This window comes from Jaculus jaculus, chromosome 21 (assembly GCF_020740685.1).
Source record: "Jaculus jaculus isolate mJacJac1 chromosome 21, mJacJac1.mat.Y.cur, whole genome shotgun sequence".
NCBI lineage: Eukaryota > Metazoa > Chordata > Mammalia > Rodentia > Dipodidae > Jaculus > Jaculus jaculus.
This window is the reverse complement of record NC_059122.1, coordinates 1,292,393-1,314,474: the sequence shown is the minus strand read 5'-3', so window position 1 is coordinate 1,314,474 and position 22,082 is coordinate 1,292,393. Positions and strand designations below refer to the sequence as shown.

Sequence of the window (22,082 nt, the reverse complement as noted above, 5' to 3'; positions counted from 1 at the left end):
ATTTATATTAGAAAAATACTTAAAGGCGCACATCTTTAATCCCTGTACTCGGGAGGCAGAGGTTGGAAGATTGCCATGAGTTCAAGGCCACCCTGAGACTATAGTGAATTCCAGGTCAGCCTGGACCAGAGTGAGACCCTACCTTGGAAAAAAAAAGAGAAAGAAAAATACTTAAAGTATTTTTGGATTAAAGATATTTGTATAAATTACTCTTTATGCATTAATAGATTAAAAACTATAAGTGAATGCAATAAGTTAATATCTAAATTATTTCCATATACTTCATGTTGAAAAAAAATTTTATTTTTGAGGTAGGGTCTCACTGTGGCACAGGCTGACCTGGAATTCACTATGAAGTCTCAGAGTGGCTTCGAACTCACGGCAATCCTTTTACCTCTGCCTCCCAAGTGCTGGAATTAAAGGCGTGCACCACCACGCCTGGCTAAAATATTTATTTAGTTAGTTGAGAGTGAGAAGGAGAGTGAGAGAGAGAGAGAGAGAGAGAGAGAGAGGGAGAATATATGACACTCTAGTGCCTTCAGCTGCTATAAATGAACTCCAGACACATGTACTACCTTGTGCATCTGTCTTACGTGGGTCCCAGGGAATCAAACCTGGGTTCTTTGCCTTTGCAGGAAAATGCCTTAACTGCTAAGCCATCCCTCCAGCCCTTAAAATATTTTTAGTTACTTATTTGAGGGACAGAAAAAAGAGGCATTAAGACAGTATGGGCAGGACAGGGCCTCCTGCCACTGCCAACGAATCCAGATGCATGTGCCACTTTGTGCATCTGCTTTACCTGGGTTTTGGGGAATTAAACCCGGGCTGTTAGGCTTTGCAAGCAAGTGCCTATTAACCATGGAAACATCGCTCCAGCTCCTAGATTCTTTTTTTTTTTTTTTTTTTGGCAAGGTCTCCTAGGTCTCAGGCTGGACTTGAACTCACTGTACAGTCAGGGCTAGCCTTGAATGGCTGATTCTCCTGCCTGCATCTCCTAAGTGCTGGGCCTATAGATGTCTACCACCATGACAAACATACTGATTAATTTTATAAAACAAGGTATGGGATTGGTCAAGTTTTCAAAAAAAAAATCTCTCATGTATTAGACACTGAAGGAAAATGAAACGAATTTCTGTTGGACTCCCACCATTTACATTTAAAATCAATCAATAAATGTCTCTTAGAGTCACTGTGCTGAAGAGAAGGCATTCTATTTTTTTAAATTTAATTAATTAATTTACTTGTGAGAGAGAAAGAGGGAGAGAAAGAATGGGTGCTCCAAGGGCTCCAGCCACTGCAAATGAACTCCAGACGAGTGCATCCTCTTGTGCATATGGCTAACGTGGGTCCTGGGGAATCAAACCTGGGTCCTTTGGAAGCACAGTGATTGATGCCTTCGGGAAGCCCACGGAGTTAAGGAAGAAAAACCATAATGAGTGAGGACACATCTCAGCCATCTCCGAACTGACACATGAAGGCACTGGAGTATCAGGACACTGCACTCAAGGCTTCACCCCCTCCACACACACACACACAAGAGAGGCTTCCTACAGGCTGAAAGGTGAATGAGAGCTTTGAAGGGATTTTTCCTTGATTACACGGAGACACACAGCTCTCCACAAACCCTCCGATTTCCATGTTTTGCTCACGGGGAGGTTTCCCATTGCTCAGACAGAGATCAGGGCTTTGATCAGGAGTGACTGCCTTAGATTTCTTGAAGCAGTTTCCACTGAGTAGCTGTCAGACTTGGAACGAGACCCTTGGCTTCTCTGCTCCAGTCTCCTCACTTATAAACTGTAAAGGGTCTCAAAACTGCGCAGGTAACCTGAATCCCCTGGGGACCTTGTTAGCGCAAGTAGGCTGGTGGGCCAGACCTCTGCTCCCGTGTGCGGCTTCTAGCACTTTCTGTGCTGCTGCTGCTGCTAGTGAGAGACCAGAAAGAAATAACACGTAACTAATTAAACAATGACACTGCCATTGTAGGACAAACAATTGTGAACAAAGGAGGATCCCGGGCTCGGCTCAGATAAGGAACTAACTGATTAAAGTGCAGACCTTTGCTTCTGAAACTCATGCTCGCTTGCTCAACAGGACATTCCAGAAATACTTAGCTCTGGGGGCCTCTGGCCCCTTGCAAAATATAGGATCTGCAAGCAGTCTGCTGACCAGAGATGAGCAACTAGAAATGTTCCCACGCGCGCCTTCTTGGAACCAATCATTTTAAAAGATGCTATGTGATATAACCCTTTTGCCCCCTTCCCACTCTTTTCCTTTATAAACCCCTACTTTTAGAAGGTCGGGGCTCTCTCCCACTCCTGCTGCGTCGGTCTGTGTGGATTGAGTCCCTGCTTAAGCTTGACATTAAGAGAAACCTGTTGCTTTTACATTCGAGTGTCTCGGCTTCTGTGGCGGTCCTCTAGGTGACTCCTGGGTGACCGGGGGTCTTGGCTCCTGGTCAGGGGTCGTGGCACAACATCTTGGGGGCTCACCCGGGATCCCTAGAGACCACCAACGAACCCAAGACCCCGAAAGTTTCTTCTCTGACCGGCCGGGTGAGTAACTGAGCGCTCCTTTTCCTTTTCTTTTTCTTCCCTTTTACTTTCAGTTTGCTGGCAAGCCGCATTCATGGCATTTGTAGTCCTGTAATTTTGGACAGGTCTTATGTCCCTGGTGGACGCACTGTAAGGGCAGACCTGGAGGAGGCTTGAGACGTCTTGCCCCCTCATTTGAGTAGGGACCCTGTCCTGGAGGACAGAGCCAACCTACTGAGGAGACCAGCTCCCATTAGTACCGTGTTTGGTATTGTTGAGCCGTCCCTTAAGGACAGAGACTCGTTTGGCCATCACGGATTTAGGGAGACCAGCTCCCATTTATATCGTGTTTGGTATTGTTGAGCTGTCTCTTAAGGACACAGACTCGTTTGGCCATCACGGATTTGAATTTAGCTCTAAAGTGCACATAACTCTCTATTGGGCCCTCTGTGTTTGTGTTGTACTTGTATGTCTGTGTGTTACGTTCACCCTGATCCTACGGACGCTTTTCCCTGGAAGTTTATAACATGGGACAGACACCTTCTTCTCCTCTAGGACTCTGTCTGGCACACTGGAAGGATGTCAAAAGTGTCGCCCGAGAGAACGGAATAGCTGTTAAGAAAGGCAAATGGATCATGCTCTGTACCTCTGAGTGGCCCACCTTTAATGTAGGATGGCCAGCAGAGGGAACTTTTCACCTGAATACCATATTAGAAGTTGAAAAAATTGTTTTTCGTCCTAGGAGTGGACACCCTGACCAAATTCCTTATATTGCGACCTGGAGAAATTTGATAGAAGAATCTCTTCCTTGGATAAAGCCCTTCCTTCCTCCCCTACCCCTTTCTTCACAGGTGTTGGCCGACTCCCCTAAAAGAGATACCAAACCCACTGCAGAGGTGACGGCCCCCATCCTCACAGGAGGAAACGAGGAAATCGACATCTTCCCTCCCCCCTATGTACCTCCTCCCAACCCTAATCCTCCCCAACCTCCATTAGAGGCCCCAGCCCCAGCCAGCCTGCCTCCAAATCCACAGGGACCAGCTCAGGCTACACTGAGCCGGAGGGCAGCTACCCCTCAAGTCCCTGACCAGACAGTGGCTCTACCGCTCCGCCCTGCTGGACCCATTGATGCGGATGGGAATCAGCCCTTTCACTATTGGCCTTTTGCCACCAGTGACCTGTACAACTGGCATTCTCAGAATGCTCCCTTCTCTGAGAATCCTAGGGGACTGACTAATCTGTTAGAAACTGTGCTCTTTACCCACCAGCCCACCTGAGATGATTGTCAGCAGCTCCTGACAGGTTTTGTTCACCACTGAGGAGCGAGGCAGGATCACTGAAAGTGCCCGCAAACTCGTTCCAGGGCCTACAGGAGATCCCACCACCGACCCTGCCATAATAAATGGCAGTTTCCCGACTACCCGCCCCACCTGGGACTACAATACGGCACAAGGTAGGGAGAGACTCCTGATCTATCGCCGGACTCTGTTAGCGGGTCTCAGGGCAGCAGCAAGAAAGCCTGCCAATATGTCCAAGGTATATGATGTCAGACAGGGACCAGATGAGAGTCCAGCCGCTTACCTAGAAAGACTCCAAGAAGCCTTCCGCAGATACACTCCATATGAGCCTGAGTCAGGGGAAGCGGCTACCACTGTCATGTTTGCTTTTATTAATCAGGCCGCCCCTGATATTAAGAAAAAGTTACAGTCATTAGAAAGGTTAGGAGAGAAAAATATTAGGGACTTAGTAGCAGTGGCGGAAAAGGTCTTTGATAAAAGAGAAAGCATAGAGGAAAAAGAAATTAAACGAGAAAGGAGACAGGAAAGAAATTTAACTAAGATCTTAGAACTACAACAGACCAAGCATCGTCAAGATCTTAAGGAAATTCTGGCTGCCACTGGAAATCTCACCACCCAGGACACCACTTGCATGAGGAGACCCCATTGGAAGGGAGACAATAAAGGAACAAAATCTAAGGTAAGAAAGAATCAATGTGCATACTGTAAGGAGGAAGGACATTGGGTCCGAGATTGTCCCAAAAATAAACAACGTACTAATATCCTGGCAGCCAGTAAAGAAGACAGTGACTGAGGGGGACAGGGCTCAGTTCCCCTCCCTGAACCCAGGCTAACCTTTGATGTGGAGGGGAAGAAAATAACTTTTATGGTGGACACTGGGGCAGAAAATTCGGTACTATTACAAGCAGAGGGGCCCATGACATCTATACACGTGACTGTCACGTGGGCTGCACTGCCCCTACACATGACTGTCATGTTCCCTGCACCAACCCTTCACGTGACTGTCACGTGCTCTGCACCGACCCTACACGTGACTGTCACATGCTGTGGTAGTTTGATTCAGGTGTCCTCCATTAACTTAGGTGGTCTGAATGCTATATTACCTGCTGATAGGGATTTGGGAATTAATGTCTCCATGAAGGTGTGTATTTTGGGGGGCTGGTTATGGGTGTTAAGTCCTGTCAGTTTCCCCTTGCCAGTGTTTGGAACATTCCCCTGTTGTTACTCTCCACCTGATGTTAGGAGGGTGTAATGTCCACCATCTCCATGTCACCAGTTTCAAAATATTTTTTGTACATTTTTATATATTTGAGAGTGACAGAGGGATACAAAGAGGTAGATAGGGAGAAAGTGAGAATGGGCTCATCAGGGCTTCCAGCCACTGCAAACAAACTCCAGACACGTGCGCCCCTTGTGCATCTGGTTAACGTGGCTCCTGGGAAATTGGGACTCAAACTGGGATCCTTAGGCTCCAAAGGCAAGTGCTTTACAGCTAAGCCATCAATCCAGCCCCACGTCGCCGTTTTTCCCTGCCTTCACTGAGATTCAGCAAAGCTGTAAGCAAAAGTAAACTTGTTTTTCTCCACAAACTGCTCTTGGGTGGGTGACTTCTACAAGAAATGCAAACTCACTGCAACACATGCTCTTCTCCAGGCCTAGAGGTGACGGTCACGTGCCCTGAACTGACCCTACACGTGACTGGCACGTGTATTGTACGTACCCTACACATGACTGTCACGTGACCTGCAACAACACTACACGTGACTGTCACGTGGCCTGCCCAGCCCCTACACGTGACATTCACATGCCCTTCTCCAACCCTACACGTGACTGACACATGCTGTGGTGGTTTGATTCAGGTGTCCTCCATTAACTTAGGTGGTCTGAATGCTAGCTTCCCAGCTGATGGGGATTTGGGCATCAGCGCCCCCTGGAGGTGGTGTATTGTTGGATGCGGATTATGTGGTTTAAAGCCAGTCAGTTTCCCCTTGCCAGTGTTTTGATCTTTCCCCTTGTGCATCTGGCTAACGTGGGTCCTGGGAAACACGGACTCAAAGGGGGATCCTTAGGCTCCACAGGCAAGTGCTTTACAGCTAAGCCATCTATCCAGTCCCACATCGCCGTTTTTCCCTGGCATCACAGTGCTTCCCTCTCAAGGTTGTAAGCAAAAATAAACCTGGTTTTCTCCACAAACTGCTCTTGGTTGGGAGATTTCTACAAGAAATACAAACTTACTGAAACACATGCTCTTCTTCAACCCTACAGGTGACGGTCACAAGCCCTGCACCGAACCAACACGTGACTGTCAAGTGCCCTGCACCGCCCCTACATGTGACTATCACGTGCCCTGCGCCTTCCCTACCCGGAACTGTCACGTGACCAGCACAACCCCTACATGTGACTGTCCGTGGCCTGCACCGCCCTTACACGTGACTGTCACGTGCCCTGCCCCACCCCTACACTTGACTTTCACGTGCCCTGCTCCGACCCTACACGTGACTGACACATGCTGTGGTGGTTTGATTCAGGTGTCCTCCATTAACTTAGGTGGTCTGAATGCTAGCTTCCCAGCTGATGGGGATTTGGGCATTAGCGCCCCCTGGAGGTGGTGTATTGTTGGGGCGGTTTATGGGGTTTAAAGACAGTCAGTTTCCGTTTCCCCTTGCCAGTGTTGGGAACATTCCCCTCTTCTTATTGTCCACCTGATGTCAGGAGGGTGTAATGTCCACCATCTCCATGTCAAAATATTTTTCATACATTTTTAAAAATTTGAGAGTGACAGAGGGATACAAAGAGGCAGATAGGGAGAAAGTGAGAATGGGCTCATCAGGGCTTGCAGCCACTGAAAACGAACTCCAGACACGGGAGCCCCTTGTGCATCTGGCTAACGTGGGTCCTGGGAAACAGGGACTCAAACTGGGATCCTTAGATTCTACAGGCAAATGCATTACAGCTAAGCCATCTATCCAGCCCCACGTCGACATTTTTCCCTGGCATCACAGTGCTTCCCTCTAGAGGATGTAAGGAAATATAAAACTGGTTTCCTCACCAACTGCTCTTGTTTGGGTGATTTCTACAAGAAATGCCATGTGACTGAAACACATGCTCTGCTCCAACCCTAGTGGTGACTGTCACGTGCCCTGCACAGACCTTACATGTGACTGTCACATGCCCTGCACTGCCCCTACACGTGACCCTCATGTGTCCTGCAAGGACCTTTCACGAGACTGGTACGTGTATTGCACGGACCCTACACGTGACTGTCACGTGACCTGCATCAACCCTACACGTGACTGTCATGATCCCTGCCCCAAACCTTCATGTGACTGTCACGTGCCCTGCCCCGCCCCTACACGTGACTTTCACATGCCCTGCTCCAAACCTACACGTGACTGACACATGCTGTGGTGGTTTGATTCAGGTGTCCTCCATTAACTTTGGTGGTCTGCATGCTAGCTTCCCAGCTGATGGGGATTTGGGCATTAGCGCCCCCTTGAGGTGGTGTATTGCTGAGGGCGGGTTATGGGGTTTAAAGACAGTCAGTTTCCCCTTGCCAGTGTTTTGAACATTCCCCTGTTCGTATTGTCCACCTGATGTTAGGAGGGTGTAATGTCCACCATCTCCATGTCACCAGTTTCAAAATATCTTTGATACATTTTTACGTATTTGAGAGTGACAGAGGGATACAAAGAGGCAGATAGGGAGAAAGTGAGAATGGGCTCATCAGGGCTTCCAGCCACTGTAAACGAACTCCAGACACAGGCCCCCCTTGTGTATCTGGGTAACATGGGTCCTGGGAAACAGGGACTCAAACTGGGAACCTTAGACTCTACAGGCAAATGCTTTACAGCTAAGCCATCTATCCAGCCCCACGTCGCCGTTTTTCCCTGCCTTCACTGAAATTCATCAAGGCTGTAAGCAAAACTAAACTTGTTTTTCTCCACAAACTGCTCTTGTTTGGGTGATTTCTACAAGAAATGCAAAGTGAATGAAACACATGCTCTTCTCCAACCCGAGGTGACTGTCATGTGCCCTGCACCGACCCTACACGTGACTGTCACGTGCCGTGCACAGACCCTACACATGACTGTCAGGTGCCCTGCACAGACCCTACACGTGACTGTCACGTGCCCTGTACTGCCCCTACACGTGACTGTCAGGTGCCCTGCATGGACCTTACACGTGACTGTCAGGTGCCCTGCATCGACCTTACACGTGACTGTCACGTGCCCTGCACTGCCCCTACACGTGACTGTCACGTGTCCTGCACCGACCCTACACGTGACTGGCACGTGTATTGCACGAACCCTACACGTGACTGTCACGTGCCCTGCACTGCCCCTACACGTGACTGTCACGTGTCCTGCACCGACCCTACACGTGACTGGCACGTGTATTGCACGAATCCTACACGTGACTGTCACGTGACCTGCACTGACCCGACACGTGACTGTCACATGCCCTGCCCTGCCCCTACACGTGACTGTCACGTGCCCTCCCCGCCCCTACACGTGACTTTCTCGTGCCCTGCTCTGACCCTACACATGACTGACACATGCTGTGGTGGTTTGATTCAGGTGTCCTCCATTAATTTTGGTGGTCTGCATGCTAGCTTCCCAGCTGATGGGGATTTGGACATTAGCGCCCCCTGGAGGTGGTGTATTGTTGGGGGAGATTATGTGGTTTAAAGCCAGTCAGTTTCCCCTTGCCAGTGTTTTGAACATTCCCCTGTTCTTATTGTCCACCTGATGTTAGGAGGGTGTAATGTCCACCATCTCCATGTCTCCAGTTTCAAAATATTTTTGATGCATTTTTACATATTTGAGAGTGACAGAGGGATACAAAGAGGCAGATAGGGAGAAAGTGAGAATGGGCTCATCAGGGCTTCCAGCCACTGCAAACGAACTCCAGACACGGGCGCCCCGTGTGCATCTGGCTAACGTGAGTCCTGGGAAACAGGGATCCAAACTGGGATCCTTAGACTCTACAGGCAAATGCTTTACAGCTAAGCCATCTATCCAGCACCACGTCGCAGGTTTTCCCTGGCATCACAGTGCTTCCCTCTCAAGGATGTAAGGAAAAATAAAACTGGTTTTCTCCACAAACTACTCTTGTTTGGTTAATTTCTAAAAGAAATGCCATGTGCCTGAAACACATGCTCTGCTCCAACCCTAGAGGTGACTGTCATGTGCCCTGCAGCGACCCTACACGTGATTGTCACGTGCCCTGCACTGCCCCTACACGTGACTGTCTCTAGCCCCGCACCGACCCCACGCGTGACTATCACGTGCCCCGCACCGACCCTCTGCTTGTCTGTCATATTCCCGCACCGACCCAACAGGTGACTGTCACGTGCCACGCAAAAACGCTACACGTGACTGTCACGTGCTCTGCACCGACCCTACACGTGACTGACACATGCTGTGGTGGTTTGATTCAGGTGTCCTCCATTAACTTTGGTGGTCTGAATGCTAGCTTCCCAGCTGATGGGGATTTGGGCATTAGCGCCCCCTGGAAGTGGTGAATTGTTGGGGGCGGATGATGTGGTTTAAAGCCAGCGAGTTTCCCCTTGCCAGTGTATTGAACATTTCCCTGTTCTTACTGTCCACCTGATGTTAGGACGGGGTAATGTCCACCATCTACACCTGTCGCCATTTTTAAAAATATTTTTTGTACATTTTTAGTTATTTGAGAGTGACAGAGAGATAGAAAGATCAGATAGGAGAAAGAGAGAATGGGCTCCTCAGGGCTTCCAGCCACTACAATCGAATTCCAGACGCGTGCGCCCCTTTGTGCATCTGGCTATCGTGGGTCCTTGGAAATTGGGACTCAAAGTGGGATCCTTAGGATCCACAGGCAAATGCTTTACAGCTAAGCCATCTATCCAGCCCCACGTCGCCATTTTTCCCTGGCATCACAGTGCTTCCCTCTCAAGGTTGTAAGCAAAAATAAACCTGGTTTTCTCCACAAACTGCTCTTCGTTGGGTGATTTCTACAAGAAATGCAAACTGACTGAAACACATGCTCTTCTCTAACCCTAGAGGTGACAGTCACATGCACTGCACCGAACCAACACGTGACTGTCACGTGCCCTGCCCCGCCCCTACACATGACTTTCACGTGCCCTGCTCGGACTGTACACGTGACTGTCATGTGCCCTGCTCCGACCCTACATGTGACTTTCACGTGCCCCACACCGCCCCTACTCGTGACTGTCACGTGACCTGCACCACCCATGCACTGACTGTCACGTGGCCTGCACTGACCCGACACGTGACTGTTATGTGCCCAGGAATTCCCCTACATGTGCTATCACGTGACCTGCACCGACCCTACACGTGACTGTCACGTGGCCTGCACTGCCGCTACACGTGAGTGTCATGTTCCCAGCACCGAACTTACACGTGACAGACACATGCTGTGGTGGTTTGATGCAGGTGTCCTCCATTAACTTAGGTGGTCTGAATGCTAGCTTCCCAGCTGATGGGGATTTGGGCATCAGCGCCCCCTGCAGGTGGTGTATTGTAGGGGGCGGTTTATGGGGTTTAAAGACAGTCAGTTTCCCCTTGTCAGTGTTTTGCACATTCCCCTGTTCTTATTGTCCACCTGATGTTCGGAGGGTGTAATGTCCACCATCTCCATGTCGCCAGTTTCAAAATATTTTTGATACATTTTTACATATTTGAGAGTGACAGAGGGATACAAAAAAGCAGATAGGGGGAAAGTGAGAATGGGCTCATCAGGGCTTCCAGCCACTGCAAAGGAACTCCTGACACGGGCGCCCCTTGTAAATCTGGCTAACGTGGGTCCTGGGAAACTGGGACTCAAACTGGGATCCATAGACTCTACAGGCAAATGCTTTACAGCTAAGCCATGTATCCAGCCCCACGTCACAGGTTTTCCCTGGCATCACAGTGCTTCCCTCTCAAGGATGTAATGAAAAATAAAACTGGTTTTCTCCAAAAACTGCTCTTGTTTGGTTGATTTCTAAAAGAAATGCCATGTGCCTGAAACACATGCTCTGCTCCAACCCTAGAGGTGACGGTCACGTGCCCTGCACCGACACTACACGTGACTGTCACGTGCCCTGCTCGGACCCTACACGTGACTGTCACGTGCCCTGCTCGGACCCTACACGTAACTGTCACGTGCCCTGCTCTGATGCTACACCTGAAGATCACCTTCCCCACACCGCGCCTACACGTGACTATCACGTGACCTGCACCGCCCCTACACGTGACTTTCACGTGCCCTGCTCCGACCCTACACGTGACTGACACATGCTGTGGTGGTTTGATTCAGGTGTCCTCCATTAACTTTGGGGGTCTGAATGCTAGCTTCCCAGCTGATGGGGATTTGGGCATTAGCGCCCCCTGGAGGTGGTGTATTGTTGGGGGCGGATTATGTGGTTTAAAGCCAGTCAGTTTCCCCTTGCCAGTGTTTTGAACATTCCCCTGTTCTTATTGTCCACCTGATGTTAGGAGGAGGTAATGTCCACGATCTGCCCCTGTCACCATTTTTAAGAATATTTTTTGTATATTTTTAGTTATTTGAGAGTGACAGAGAGATAGAAAGATCAGATAGGGAGAAAGTGAGAATGGGCTCATCAGGGCGTCCAGCCACTGCAAATGAATTCCAGACGCGTGCGGCCCCTTGTGCATCTGGCTAACGTGGGTCCTGGGAAATTGGGACTCAAGCTGGGATCCTTAGGCTCCACAGGCAAGTGCTTTACAGCTAAGCCATCTATCCAGCCCCACTTCGCCGTTTTTCCCTGGCATCACAGTGCTTCCCTCTCAAGGTTGTAAGCAAAAATAAACCTGGTTTTCTCCACAAACTGCTCTTGGTTGTGTGATTTCTACAAGAAATGCAAACTAACTGAAACACATGCTCTTCTCCAACCCTAGAGGTGACGGTCACATGCCCTGCACCGAACCAACACGTGACTGTCAAGTGCACTGCCCCGCCCCTACACGTGACTTTCACGTGCCCTGCTTGGACCCTACACGTGAGTGTCACGTACCCTGCTCCGACCCTACACGTGACTTTTACGTGCCCAACACCGCCCCTTCTCGTGACTGTCACGTGACCAGCACCACCCATGCACTGACTATCACGTGGCCTGCACTGACCCGACACGTGACTGTTATGTGCCCAGGAATTCCCCTACATGTGCCTATCACGTGACCTGCACCGACCCTACACGTGACTGTCACGTGGCCTGCACTGCCCCTACACGTGACTGTCATGTTCCCAGCACTGAACCTACACGTGACTGTTCACATGCTGTGGTGGTTTGATTCAGGTGTCCTCCATTAACTTAGGTGGTCTGAATGCTAGCTTCCCAGCTGATGGGGATTTGGGCATTAGCGCCCCCTGGAGGTGGTGTATTGTTGGGGGCGGATTATATGGTTTAAAGCCAGTCAGTTTCCCCTTGCCAGTGTTTTGAACATTCCACTGTTCTTATTGTCCATCTGATGTTAGGAGGGGGTAATGTCCACGATCTGCCCCTGTCGCCATTTTTAAGAATATTTTTTGTACATTTTTAGTTATTTGAGAGTGACAGAGAGATAGAAAGAACAGATAGGGAGAAACTGAGAGTGGGCTCATCAGGGCGTCCAGCCACTGCAAATGAATTCCAGACGCGTGCGGCCCCTTGTGCATCTGGCTAACGTGGGTCCTGGGAAATTGGGACTCAAGCTGGGATCCTTAGGCTCCACAGGCAAGTGCTTATACAGCTAAGCCATCTATCCAGCTCCACATCGCCGTTTTTCCCTGGCATCACAGTGCTTCCCTCTCAAGGTTGTAAGCAAAAATAAACCTGGTTTTCTCCACAAACTGGTCTTGGTTGTGTGATTTCTACAAGAAATGCAAACTAACTGAAACACATGCTCTTCTCCAACCCTAGAGGTGACGGTCACGTGCCCTGCACCGAACCAACACGTGACTGTCACCTGCCCTGCCACGCCTCTACACGTGACTTTCACGTGCCCTGCTCGGACCCTACACGTGACTGTCACGTGCCCTGCTCCGACCCTACACGTGACTTTTACGTGCCCCACACCACCCCTACTCGTGACTGTCACGTGACCAGCACCACCCATGCACTGACTGTCACGTGGCCTGCACTGACCCGACACATGACTGTTATGTGCCCAGGAATTCCCCTACATGTGCCTATCACGTGACCTGCACCAACCCTACACGTGACTGTCACGTGGCCTGCACTGCCCCTACACGTGACTGTCATGTTCCCAGCACCGAACCTACACGTGACTGTTCACATGCTGTGGTGGTTTGATTCAGATGTCCTCCATTAACTTAGGTGGTCTGCATGCTAGCTTCCCAGCTGATGGGGATTTGGGCATTAGCGCCCCCTGCAGGTGGTGTATTGTAGGGGGTGGTTTATGGGGTTTAAAGACAGTCAGTTTCCCCTTGTCAGTGTTTTGCACATTCCCCTGTTCTTATTGTCCACCTGATGTTCGGAGGGTGTAATGTCCACCATCTCCATGTCGCCAGTTTCAAAATATTTTTGATACATTTTTACATATTTGAGAGTGACAGAGGGATACAAAGAGGCAGATAGGGGGAAAGTGAGAATGGGCTCATCAGGGCTTCCAGCCACTACAAAGGAACTCCTGACACGGGCGCCCCTTGTAAATCTGGCTAACGTGGGTTCTGGTAAACAGGGACTCAAACTGGGATCCTTAGACTCTACAGGCAAATGCTTTATAGCTAAGCCATCTATGCAGCCCAAGGTCGCAGGTTTTCCCTGGCATCACAGTGCTTCCCTCTCAAGGATGTAAGGAAAAATAAAACTGGTTTTCTCCACAAACTGCTCTTGTTTGGTTGATTTCTAAAAGAAATGCCATGTGCCTGAAAAACATGCTCTGCTCCAACCCTAGAGGTGACGGTCACGTGCCCTGCACCGACACTACACGTGACTGTCACGTGCCCTGCCCGGCCCCTACACGTGACTGTCACGTGCCCTGCTCTGACCCTACACGTGACTGACACATGCTGTGGTGGTTTGATGCAGGTGACCTCCATTAACTTAGGTGGTCTGAATGCTAGCTTCCCAGCTGATGGGGATTTGGGCATTAGCGCCCCGCTACACGTGACGGTCACATGCCCCACACCACCCCTACACGTGACCATCACGTGACCTGCACCACCCGTACACGTGACTGTCAGGTGACCTGTACCGACCTGACACGTGACTGTCACGTGCCCTGCCCGCCCCTACACGTGACTTTCACGTGCCCTGCTCCGGCCCTATACGTGACTGACACATGCTGTGGTGGTTTGATTCATGTGTCCTCCATTAACTAAGGTGGTCTGAATGCCAACTTACCTGCTGATAGGGATTTGGGAATTAATGTCTCCTTGAAGGAGTGTATTGTTGGGGCCTGGTTATGGGTGTTAAGTCCAGTCAGTTTCCCCGTGCCAGTGTTTGGAACATTCCCCTGTTGTTACTGTCCACCTGATGTTAGGAGGGTGTAATGTCCACCATCTCCATGTCGCCAGTTTCAAAATATTTTTTGTACATTTTTAGTTATTTGAGAGTGACAGAGAGATAGAAAGATCAGATAGGGAGAAAGTGAGAATGGGCTCATCAGGGCGTCCAGCCACTGCAAATGAATTCCAGACGCATGCGCCCCCTTGTGCATCTGGCTATCGTGGGTCCTGGGAAATTGGGACTCAAACTGGGATCCTTAGGATCCACAGGCAAGTGCTTTACAGCTAAGCCATCTATCCTGCCCCACGTCGCCGTTTTTCCCGGGCATCACAGTGCTTCCCTCTCTAGGTTGTAAGCAAAAATAAACCTGGTTTTCTCCACAAACTGCTCTTGGTTGGTTGATTTCTACAGGAAATGCAAACTAACTGAAACACATGCTCTTCTCCAACCCTAGAGGTGAGGGTCACGTGCCCTGCCCCGCCCCTACACGAGACATTCACGTGCCCTGCTCCTACCCTACACGTGACTGTCACGTGCCCTTCACCGCCCCTACACTTGACTTTCACGTGCCCTGCTCCGACCCTACATGTGACTGACACATGCTGTGGTGGTTTGATTCAGGTGTGCTCCATTAACTTAGGTGGTCTGAATGCTAGCTTCCCAGCTGATGGGGATTTGGGCATCAGCGCCCCCTGGAAGTGGTGTATTGTAGGGGGTGGTTTATGGGGTTTAAAGCCAGTCAGTTTCCCCTTGCCAGTGTTTTGAACATTCCCCTGTTCTTATTGTCCACCTGATGTTCGGAGGGTGTAATGTCCACCATCTCCATGTCGCCTGTTTCAAAATATTTTTGATACATTTTTACATATTTGAGAGTGACAGAGGGATACAAAGAGGCAGATAGGGAGAAAGTGAGAATGGGCTCATCAGGGTTCAAGCCACTGCAAACGAACTCCAGACACGGGCGCCCCTTGTAAATCTGGCTAACGTGGGTCCTGGGAAACAGGGACTCAAACTGGGTTCCTTAGACTCTATAGGCAAAGGCTTTACAGCTAAGCCATCTATCCAGCACCACTTCGCAGGTTTTCCCTGGCATCACAGTGCTTCCCTCTCAAGGATGTAAGGAAAAATAAAACTGGTTTTCTCCACAAACTGCTCTTGTTTGGTTGATTTCTAAAAGAAATGCCATGTGCCTGAAACACATGCTTTGCTCCAACCCTAGAGGTGACGGTCACGTGCCCCGCTCTGATGCTACACCTGTCGGTCACCTTCCCCACACCGCCTCTACACGTGACTGTCACGTGCCCTGCCCCGACCCTACACGTGACTGTCACGTGCCCTGCACCAGCCCTACACGTGTCTTTCACGGCCCTGCTCTGACCCTACACGTGACTGACACATGCTGTGGTGGTTTGATTCAGGTGTCCTCCATTAACTTTGGTGGTCTGAATGCTAGCTTCCCAGCTGATGGGGATTTGGGCATTAGCGCCCCCTGGAGGTGGTGTATTGGTGGGGGCGGATTGTGTGGTTTAAAGCCAGTCAGTTTCCCCTTGCCAGTGTTTTGAACATTCCCCTGTTCTTATTCTCCACCTGATGTTAGGAGGGTGTAATGTCCACCATCTCCATGTCGCCAGTTTCAAAATATTTTTGAAACATTTTTACATATTTGAGAGTGACAAAGGGATACAAAGAGGCAGATAGGGAGAAAGTGAGAATGGGCTCATCAGGGCTTCCAGCCACTGCAAACGAACTTAGACACGGGCGCCCCTTGTAAATCTGGCTAACGTGGGTCCTGGGAAACAGGGACTCAAACTGGGATCCTTAGACTCTACAGGCAAATGCTTTACAGCTAAGCCATCTATCCAGCCCCACATCGCCGTTTTTCCCTGGCATCACCCTGCTTCCCTCTCAAAGATGTAAGGAAAAATAAAACTGGTTTTCTCCACAAACTGCTCTTGTTTGGGTGATTTCTACAAGAAATGCCAAGTGACTGAAACACATGTCCTGCTCCAACCCTAGTGGTGACTGTCATGTGCCCTGCACCGACCCTACACATGACTGTCACGTGCCCTGCTCCAACGCTACACGTGACGGTCACATGCCCCACACCACCCCTACACGTGACCGTCACGTGACCTGCACCACCCGTACACGTGACTGTCAGGTGACCTGTACCGACCTGACACGTGACTGTCACGTGCCCTGCCCTGCCCCTACACGTGACTTTCACGTGCCCTGCTCCGGCCCTACTCGTGACTGACACATGCTGTGGTGGTTTGATTCATGTGTCCTCCATTAACAGAGGTGGTCTGAATGCCAACTTACCTGCTGATAGGGAGTTGGGAATTAATGTCTCCCTGAAGGAGTGTATTGTTGGGGGCTGGTTATGGGTGTTAAGTCCAGTCAGTTTCCCCTTGCCAGTGCTTGGAACATTCCCCTGTTGTTACTGTCCAGCTGATGTTAGGAGAGTGTAATGTCCACCATCTCCATGTCACCACTTTCAAAATCTTTTTTGTACATTTTTATATATTTGAGAGTACAGAGAGATAGAAAGAGGCAGATAGGGAGTATGTGAGAATGGGCTCATCAGGGCGTCCAGCCAGTGCAAACGAACTCCAGACGCGTGCGGCCCCTTGTGCATCTGGCTAACGTGGGTCCTGGGAAATTGGGACTCAAGCTGGGATCCTTAGGCTCCACAGGCAAGTGCTTTACAGCTAAGCCTTCTATCCAGCCCCACGTCGCCGTTTTTCCCTGCCTTCAGTGAGATTCAGCAAGGCTGTAAGCAAAAGTAAACTTGTTTTTCTCCACAAACTACTCTTGGTTGGGTGATTTCAACAAGAAATGCGAACTCACTGCATCACATGCTCCTCTCCAACCCTAGAGGTGACAGTCACGTGCCTTGCACCTACCCTACACATGACTGTCATGTGCCCTGCTCCCATGCTATACATGACGGTCACGTGCCCCACACTGCCCCTACACGTGACTGACACATGCTGTGGTGGTTTGATTCAGGTGTCCTCCATTAACTTAGGTGGTCTGAATGCTAGCTTCCCAGATGATGGGGAGTTGGGCATTAGCGCCCCCTGGAGGTGGTGTATTGTTGGGGGCGGATTATGTGGTTTAAAGCCAGTCAGTTTCCCCTTGCCAGTGTTTTGAACATTCCCCTCTTCTTATTGTCCACCTCATGTTAGGAGGGTGTAATATCCACCATCTCCATGTCGCCAGTTTCAAAATATTTTTGATACATTTTTTCATATTTGAGAGTGACAGAGGGATACAAAGAGGCAGATAGGGAGAAAGTGAGAGTGGGCTCATCAGGGCTTCCAGCCACTGCAAACAAACTCCAGACACGGGCGCCCCTTGTGCATCTGGCTAACGTGGGTCCTGGGAAACGGGGACTCAAACTGGGATCATAAGACTCTACACACAAATGCTTTACAGCTAAGCCACCTATCCAGCCCCACGTCGGCCTTTTTCCCTGGCATCACAGTGCTTCCCTCTCAAGAATGTAAGGAAAAATAAAACAGGTTTTCTCCACAAACTGCTCTTGTTTGGATGATTTCTACAAGAAATGACAAGTGATTGAAACACATGCTGTGCCCCAACCCTAGTGGTGACTGTCACGTGGCCTGCACTGCCCTACACGTGACTGGCACGTGTCCTGAATCAACCATACACGTTACTGTCACGTGGCCTGCATCAACCATACACGTGACTGTCACCGTGGCCTGCACTGCCCCTACATGTGAATGTCATGTTCCCCGCACCAACCCTTCACGTGACTGTCACGTGGTCTGCACCGACCATACATGTGACTGTCACATGCTGTGGTGGTTTGATTCAGGTGTCCTCCATTAACTTAGGTGGTCTGAATGCTATCTTACCTGCTGATAGGGATTTGGGAATTATTGTCTCCATGAAGGAGTGTATTGTTGGGGGCTGGTTATGGGTGTTAAGTCCAGTCAGTTTCCCCTTGCCAGTGTTTGGGACATTCCCCTGTTGTTACTGTCCACCTGATGTTAGGAGGGTGTAATGTCCACCATCTCCATGTCGCCTGTTTCAAAATATCTTTGATACATTTTTACATATTATATATTTGAGAGTGACAGAGAGATAGAAAGAGGCAGATAGGGAGAAAGTGAGAATGGGCTCATCACGCTTCCAGCCACTGCAACGGGACTCCAGACACGTGCGCCCCTTGTGCATCTGGCTAACGTGAGTATTGGGAAAGTGGGACTCAAACTGGGATCCTTAGGCTCTACAGGCAAGTGCTTTGCTGCTACGCAATCTCTCCATCCCCATATCGCCGTTTTTCCCTGCCATCACTGAGCTTCTCTCTCAAGGCTGTAAGCAAAAGTAAACTTGTTTTTCTCCACAAACTACTCTTGGATGGGTGAGTTCTACAAGAAATGCAAACTGACTGCAACACATGCTATGCACGGATCTTACACGTAACTGTCACGTGTCTCGCACCACCCCTACACGTGACTGCCTCTAGCCCTGCACGGACCCCACGTGTGACTATCACGTGCCCCGCACTGACCCTCTGCTTCTCTGTCATATTCCCGCACCGACCCAACTCGTGACTGTCACGTGTCCCACAACGACCCTACACGTGACTGTCACTTGCCCCGCAAAAACGCTACATGTGACTGTCACTTGTCCAGCACCACCCCTCCAAGTGATTGTCACGTGCTCTGCACCGACCCTACATGTGACTGACATGCAGTGGTGGATTGATTCAGGTGTCCTCCATTAAGTTAGGTGGTCTGAGCGCCTGTCTGCAGACACTGACGTGGAGTCCATTTCCTGGTCTCTGGTTTCCATGTCCTCTCTGACCAAGAAGACAGGTAACTCCACAGAGGCTGGATGTCACAAGAGTCTCGTCACCGCCTTTGGTCTTCTGACCAGTCTAATTAGAGGGCAGTTGGTTTCCACCATGACAGACGTGCCACTATTATACCCATTGGCTCATTTGGCCTAGCTGGCAAAATTTAAGACTTGCACTGTCCACTGTTGATTGAGTATCTGCACTGCTGATTTCTCTTTCGCCCATCGAACTGCATGCAGAATGGCTTCTTCCAGCTTTTTGTCAGCTGATCTTCAGGGAGGGTGTTATCAGCTCAGTTCCAGCAGGATTTCTCAGTGGCCTTGCAGCCCATTTATGTGGGCTTATCTATATTTTCATCACAGCTCCCTGGTTCTAACCTCTTGCTTATGGGTTTATGGTGTATTTGGAATTGAGCATAATCTCATGTCTGGACTAAAAGACTCCAATGCTGTCGTCCCACAGTGATTATTATCTTCTTCCTCACTGTGCTTACTTAAAACTGTCATTAGATGTGCTTCTTTTTTTAACAGTTTTTTTTAAAGTTTTTTTGTTTTTTTTTTTAAATATTTTTTGTTGATTTTTTATTTATTTATTTGAGAGCGACAGACACAGAGAAAAAGACAGAGGAAGAGGGAGAGAATGGGCGCGCCAGGGCTTCCAGCTCCTGCAAACGAACTCCAGACACGTGCGCTCCCTTGTGCATCTGGCTAATGTGGGTCCTGGGGAACCGAGCCTCGAACCGGAGTCCTTAGGCTTCTCAGGCAAGCGTTTAACCGCTAAGCCATCTCTCCGGCCCCAAGAGAAGTATTTTTTTAATGTTTTATTGTTATTATTATTTGGTTTTCTGAGGTAGGGTCTCATACTAGTTCAGGCTGACCTGAAATTCACTATGTAGTCCCAGTGTGGCCTGGAGCTCTAGGAGATCCTCCTGCCTCTGCCTCCCCTTCCTGGGATTAAAGGGGTGCCCCACCACGCCTGCCCTAAGACATTTTATTATTATTATTTATTTATTTGAGAGAGAGAGAGAGAAGCACAGGGAGATAGAGAGAGAAAACGGGCATCCAGGGCCTCCAGCCACTGCAAACGAACTCCAGATGCATGCGTCCCCTTGTGCAACTGGCTAACGTGGGTCCTGGGGAATCAAACCGGGGTCCTGTGGCTTCGCAGGCAAACGCCTTAGCCATTAAGCCGTTGCTCCAGCCCGAGAGAAGCATTTTCAAGAACCATTTCAACCTAGCTGGAAATGACGGGCATGGTGCCCACGAATCTGTGTGACAGCTGGGTTCGGCCGCTGGGCACCTCCGGGAGGGGGGACGGGGGCTGAAGTGACAGGAGGAGGGGGAAGGGTCGCCCCTCCCCCATCCTCCACCCCCCACTCCCTCCCCCCTCCCCCCTCCCCCCACCCCCCCCCGCCCCGCCGCGGCCAGGGCCTCCAGGACGCCGTGTCCAGGCAACGGCGGGAGGAAGACGGCGGCTGGAGGACTCGGCCTGGGCACCTGGGCATCTGGGCGAGCGAGAAGGGGCACAGCTCAGGCGGGGGCTATGGACGGTGGCGACGCGAGGGACAAGGAGGAGGAGGAGGAGGAGGAGGAGGAGATCACCGCGGCCACGCTGCGGGTCAAGCCCCGGCCGCTGCCCATCTCCGCCATGTCCACTCTGGGCTACGCCCCGTCCGATCGCCCCGAACCCAAGGAGCTCAGCTACTACAACCGCCAGCGCCGGGTGAGGGGGCGCTCGGCGGTGACGGGGGGTCTCGGTGGTGAGGAGGGGGTCTCAGCGAGGAGGAGGGGTCTCGGCGGTGTGAGGGCTCTCAGTGGTGGGCGGGGTCTTGTTGGTGGGAGGGGTCACAGTGGCGGGCGGGGACTCAGCGGTGGGCGCGATCTGAGCTGTAGGAGGGGGAGGTCTCAGCGGCGGGAGGGGCGATGGGAGAGGTCTCTGCGGCGGGCGGGGTCTCGGTGGTGAGGAGGGTTCTTGGTGGTGAGGAGGGGTCTCATCAGTGGGAGGGGTCACAGCTGTGAGAGGGGTCTCAGCTGTGAGGAGGGGTCTCAGCGATAAGGAGAGCTCTCAGCAGTGGGCGGGGTCTCGGTGGTGAGGAGGGGTCTCGGTGGTGAGGAGGGGTCTCTCCGCGGTGGGCGGGGCCCAGGACGCGCCTCCAGGGCGGCATCTGGAGGCGGGTGGGGTCCTCGCCGGGTCCTCACGGCCGGGAGCCCACAGGCCAGTGTGACCGCGGCGGGTGGACGAGGAGCGGCGTGCGCGGGGCTCGCGGTGCGCGGGGGGCTGCGCTGCAGGGGTCCCGGGATCCGCTCCCGCCGCGATCCGCGCCTTGCTCGGGCGGGTGGGCTGTGCCGTGCTGAGCGACTGCGCTCCTGGGCTCAGACCGGGCGAGCGGAGGGGCTGGAAATACAGCTGCCATGCTCATCAGACAGAGAGAAGGAGAGAGAGAAAGAAAGAAAAACAAAGAGAAAGAGAGAAAGAAAAAGAAAGGAAGAGAGAGAGAGAAAGAAAAACAAAGGGAGAGAAAGAAAGAAATAAAAAGAGAGAAAGAAATAAAAAGAGAGAAAGAAAGAAAAAGAGAGAAAGAAAAAAGAGAGAGAGAGAAAGATATAGAAAAAAAGGAAAGAAAGAAAACAAAAAAGCCAGGAGGGGAAGGAGGAGGAGGAAGGAGGGAGGGAGAGCAGAGGGGAACCTGGATTGGGGGTGGAGGGTAGATTCTGGCTGGCACCCTGGAGCTGAGCGCCTGAGACCGCCGCTTTGCAGCAGCCCCAGAAGCCGATGAAACCAACACCGAAACGAAAAACACAACAACACAAACCGTCCTGCGGACGCCCGTTCCCTCGTGTCAGCGCTGCTCGTGCATCCGCTGCGAGCCTCTGCTTGGCACTGTCCTCGCTGGAGAGGGACCTTGAGGAGGACTCGGTCCCCGGCACGCTTGAGTTGCCCAAAGAGGGGTGTGTGGATTAACCGGG

At 50.9% G+C, this 22,082-nt stretch overlaps 1 protein-coding gene across 2 annotated transcripts in view; it reads left to right on the top strand.

Annotated features, from left to right (window-relative positions):
• Positions 1–20,635: 20,635 nt before the first annotated feature.
• LOC123456369 (uncharacterized protein C5orf49-like) overlaps positions 20,636–22,082 on the top strand; it is a 29,247-nt gene continuing 27,800 nt past the window's right edge. For both annotated transcript variants that reach the window (XM_045139337.1, XM_045139336.1), the window contains exon 1: positions 20,636–20,838. In XM_045139337.1, coding sequence (XP_044995272.1) covers positions 20,659–20,838 — 180 coding nt within the window. In that variant the 5' untranslated portion in view covers positions 20,636–20,658. The remainder of the gene's footprint in view (positions 20,839–22,082) is intronic.